The sequence below is a fragment of the Apis dorsata genome, unplaced genomic scaffold (assembly GCF_000469605.1).
Source record: "Apis dorsata unplaced genomic scaffold, Apis dorsata 1.3 scaffold_344, whole genome shotgun sequence".
Taxonomy (NCBI): Eukaryota; Metazoa; Arthropoda; class Insecta; order Hymenoptera; family Apidae; genus Apis; species Apis dorsata.
This window is the reverse complement of record NW_006263611.1, coordinates 129,780-134,777: the sequence shown is the minus strand read 5'-3', so window position 1 is coordinate 134,777 and position 4,998 is coordinate 129,780. Positions and strand designations below refer to the sequence as shown.

Sequence of the window (4,998 nt, the reverse complement as noted above, 5' to 3'; positions counted from 1 at the left end):
TTTTTTTTTTTTTTTTTTTAGAAGGAAGAACCTACTCCAAAACCTAAAGTCACACTTACTAAACCTGAAGAAGCTAAGGTACATAAGATCATATCCCTTTTTTTTTAGTTAGATACACACAATTTTTACGTCCAAAACATGATCTTAAATAGCCACGCAATTGGTTTTTTTTTTTTAGAAAGAAGAACCTGCTCCAAAACCTAAAACCACACTTGGTAAACCCGAGGAAGCTAAGGTACATAAAATCGCGTCCCTTTTTTCTTAGTTAGATACCACAATTTTTATGCAAAATACGATCCTAAATAGCCACATAATTGATTTTTTTTAGAAGGAAGAACCTGCTCCAAAACCTAAAGTTACATTTGGTAAACCCGAACGAAAGGTACACGAGATTAATCACTCACGCGTATAACACAACGTTAATTTCATATACAAACATGACACTACTACTTATCGCGCTCATCTATCTATTTCACATAAGCGTGTATATCACGTAACTTCATTATTTCAATTTTTCTTAATCTCATAAACTAAATAAAGATTTTTTTTTTGAAGCAGACTAAATTGAAGCAGACCATCATCTCGCATAATCCAATCATTTTTTTTTCAGCAATCGCTAAAAAATATAACAATTCATCGAAGCATAATTTCTTTCATCGATCGATTGAACTGTTGAAATTTATTGGAACAATTTTTTTTTAAACGAATTTTTTTTTCATTTTTTTTTTTTACAGGAAGAGGAACAGACCAGAAAACTTAGCCTCAAGCCTGGAGCGAAGGTAAATTTAATGGATACTAAGAGCTGAGAGATAAAATTTTCATCCCCTTCGTTTCTAAATAATTTTCTTAAATTACAGATCGAAGAGGAAGCGAAGACTCTGAACAAAGTGGAACTCAAGGTGAGTGTGAGATTTTTTTTTCTCTCGTATCGAATCATAATATTCCGTAAGTTAATTAAGAAAAGTAGGTGATTGCGAGATAACTTTGTCGGGCTGGTTATATTCGCAAGTTCTCGTTAAAATTTTTTCTCGAATAAACGATACGATTAAATGCAGCCAGTGGCAGCCGTGGCGAACGAGAAGAAATCTGGACTACGCAAACCACCGAAATACGAAATTAAAGCCGACAACTTTCAATCTATCCAACTTAAACCAGTTTCAAGGGATCCTAAAACACCTCAAAAAGCTGAAAACGGCAGTATCGAGTTGAAGGTATTCTCTCGTGAAGGGGATTCTAAATATATGTTCAATATATATTTATATATATTCTCTTTCTCTTTCGCACTCTTTTTCTCTCGCATCTCTACATCTCTACATCTCTACATCTCTACATCTTTTCCTTCAATTTTTCTTTGTCTGTTAATGTTACATGTTGGATATTTATCATCGAATTTACAATCGTTCTATCTTCACTGTGACTAGGAAACAATTCTATTCTCTCTTTTTCTCTCTTTCTCTCACACACACACTTTGAATAATTCTTCTCTCTTATGTGCTTATAAAATTCACAAAATTTCAATTTTGTACGATATTCTTCTCATTCTTTCTCTATCTATTTGTGCTTTTCCTTTTCAGTGTCTGTAATAATAATTAGAAATACATATTTACAATTGTTGTAATATAAATTAATATAATTCTCCATCTTCAATTTCTTCTCTCTCTTTCTCTCACACACTTTGAATAATTCTTCTCTCTTATGTGCTTATAAAATTCACAAAATTTCAATTTTGTACGATATTCTTCTCATTCTTTCTCTATCTATTTGTGCTTTTCCTTTTCAGTGTCTGTAACAATAATTGGAGATACAAATTTACAATTGTAATATAAATTAATATAATTTTCCATCTTTGATCTCTTCTCTCTCTTTCTCTCACACACACTTTGAATAATTCTTCTCTCTTATGTGCTTATAAAATTCACAAAATTTCAATTTTGTACGATATTCTTCTCATTCTTTCTCTATCCAATACTATTTGTGCTTTTCCTTTTCACTGTTTGTAATAATAATTGGAAATACATATTTACAATTGTTGTAATATAAATTAATATAATTCTCCATCTTCGATTTCTTCTCTCTCTTTCTCTCACACACTTTGAATAATTCTTCTCTCTTATGTGCTTATAAAATTCACAAAATTTCGATTTTGTACGATATTCTTCTCATCCTTTCTCTATTCAACATTTGTGTTTTTCCTTCTCAGTCTGTAATAATAATTGAAGATACAAATTCACAATTGTCGTAATATAAATTAATATAATTCGAAGATTCTCCATCTTCGATCTCTTCTCTCTCTCTCTCTCTCTTTCTCTTTCTCTCTCTCTCTCTTTTAATACCAAAATATCTCAAATCTACGTGTAACAAAATCGAAACAATAACAAATTCTAAGTTGTTCTCTCAGCTATTTTCCTCCACGAGAAAAACATTATTTTCTATGGATTTGAAATTTTTTTTCTACGTTGAAATCGAATTGCTCTATCTGTCGCCTATCTGTCTACCTTTTATGGAAACAGCTTTAACCTCAAAACTCGAATTGAACGATTGAAATTCGAGATCGTTAATCATAAATTCGATTGGTTCGTGCAGAAAACGGAAAAAGTTGAGAAGGTGGAAGCGAAGAAGACAAAAATTGGAAAAGTGGCCAAGGAGAAGAGTTACGAGCTTCCAGAGATTCCAGATTACGAGCGGCCTGTACTTGAGAAGCCCCAGGAATTCGAGTTCGGGGAGCACGTGGCCCGAGACAAAACTAAGCTGGAAAGACCAGCGACGCAGGTAAGCGAGGAAAATTATTATCACCTTCACTTTTATTTTTATTAATTTCGATTGTAAGATCGTACGTTGTATATTTTAAATATGTCATTTTGTCACCTGGATACTAATCAATTTTCTTTTCACGCGGCCGGGCAGAAATTCGAATCCAAGGTGAGTAATCGATCGTTATTATTAATACGGGAATAAGAAAACGATTTTGCCAAATTGCCGTTTCGCTTTTGCATCAGATACAGAAGAAGATTTTGCAACGTCCCCGCTAGTTAAATACCATCGCATCCTCTCTCCTCGAATTTCGTAATCTCGAACATGGGAATAGCGCTAGAATAATTCGATCGAGGGAACGATTTTCCACCACGGTTTTTAATTTCGATGAAAATGCAAGAAATCGGCGATGTGCAAAATGTGCAAAATTTAATAATTGAACTTACGAGTAAAATCACTTAAAAATAATTTAAATCGTTCAAATCATAATCGGAAATAATTATAATGGCAAACGGTTTAATATGAAAATCGGATCGACTATAATAGGTTATAATAAATTTATTCGAGTTATTCGAGCATTTTATAATAAATAATCATTTATTTTCAAACATAAACTTTATTCGAAATTTTTAACTTTTTCAACGGGTTAAATGGTCAAATAAATCGAATAAGGTTAAATCCTTGCCGATCTCTGAAGGATTCGAAGCCTCGATCGATGCTTTTTGACACCTGATTTTCGAGCTTTTTAATTAACGCGACACGATCGTACGTGTTAGGGCTAATAATCGAACGAATAAAATGACCGTTTGGCAACCGATGAATCCTCCCCCTCTCCCTTAGCAACCAAAGAGATGGGGGAGGGAGGAATATTTTGGCAAATAACCGGCTCGTATATCACGCCCCTCGGATCCCTGATTTTTCGTCTCGAAAATTAGGATGGAGAAAATGTCGTTCGCTATTTTTGGTCTTATTACGTCCCTCCTGCCTCGTACCCGCCATATCTCTTCGCTTCGATTTCACCCGACCGATTTCGAGGGATCAGTCTCGACTCGGGCTTAATCTCGTCACGACCATCCACGCGAATACGTCCCAATCTCGATTTACTATTGGTAAATTCGATCGATTCGCCCGTGTTGTTTCTTTCTTTCCTTTTCTTTTTTTCTTTTTTTCTTTTTCTCTTTCTCGATTTTTCGAATCAAGGGTGAAACGCTTTGCCTGCATAAAACGCAAAAAAAAAAAAAAAAAATCGGAAAATTGATTAATCGATTTCTCTGATCGCATGTATATTTAGCCGAAAGTGCCAGAAATCAAAGCGCCCGAGACACCGAAGATCGAAGTGATCAAAGACGTAACGCCGACTGGAAGCAGAAAGAGTTCGTTGATTCCTGGTAGCGGCACAACCAGTCGACGGGGTTCCTTGATTCCGCCCGAGGAATTGGGTCGCAGACCCAGCCTGATCATCAGTGACGAGGTATGTTACGAGGATTCTCTTTCTACTCTTGCAAAAGAGTGTATATACGTATATATGTATATATATATACACACACACATATATATATATATATACATATTCAGTGTTTTTATACATTTTTTTTTTTTTTTTTTGCGAACGCTGCGAAAAGGATATCATTCTCTCTCTCTCGAGAAATCGATATCCTAGCGGCCGTTCCCTCGCCTCGAACGACCGAGCGATCGATCTGCCCCGGGCTCGAGAAACGGTGGGAAAACATGGAAGCTATATTGGATTTTTTTTGGATGGTAAAATGGAATTTTATCGCGAAATTGTACCCGTTAATCAACCTCCCTTTGTCAAATTGCCAAGCAATGTTCTTAATAGCCCGCGATGTCTAATACTATTCCAGAAATAAACGCGTTCGCTCCTATTTTCGTGCAATTACTCATTACTTAATTTTTGATTCGCGGATCTTAATTGGGCGTGTCTTCAATCCATCGCGACAGGATCGATATAGTGATTGATTTAAACGGGAACAGAGCAGATCGATTGTTCGTCCCGAGCAGCGAGTAAACCCTAGCTGGTTACTCGCGATCCTCGATTTCAAAAAAATCTTTTTCGATCGTATGTTTACGTATGTAAACGTACGATGGTGAAGAAAGACGATCGAGAGTATCCGGTGGAGGGGGAAAAAAAAAAAGAAAAAAAAATGAAGATTCGAAAATAATGTAAAAAAAAAAGCAATCGTAGGTAGCTCGTGTAAAGAAAAAATACACATAGATACAAGCGTAGGT

The 4,998-nt window shown here is 35.3% G+C and overlaps 1 protein-coding gene across 1 annotated transcript in view; it reads left to right on the top strand.

The window, feature by feature from the left end:
• LOC102673865 (twitchin) overlaps positions 1–4,998 on the top strand; it is a 74,242-nt gene that overhangs the window by 23,038 nt on the left and 46,206 nt on the right. Inside the window, 9 exon segments of the mRNA XM_031511717.1 lie at positions 22–78; positions 179–235; positions 329–382; positions 735–779; positions 858–899; positions 1,056–1,211; positions 2,584–2,769; positions 2,905–2,919; positions 4,043–4,222. Coding sequence (XP_031367577.1) covers positions 22–78; positions 179–235; positions 329–382; positions 735–779; positions 858–899; positions 1,056–1,211; positions 2,584–2,769; positions 2,905–2,919; positions 4,043–4,222 — 792 coding nt within the window.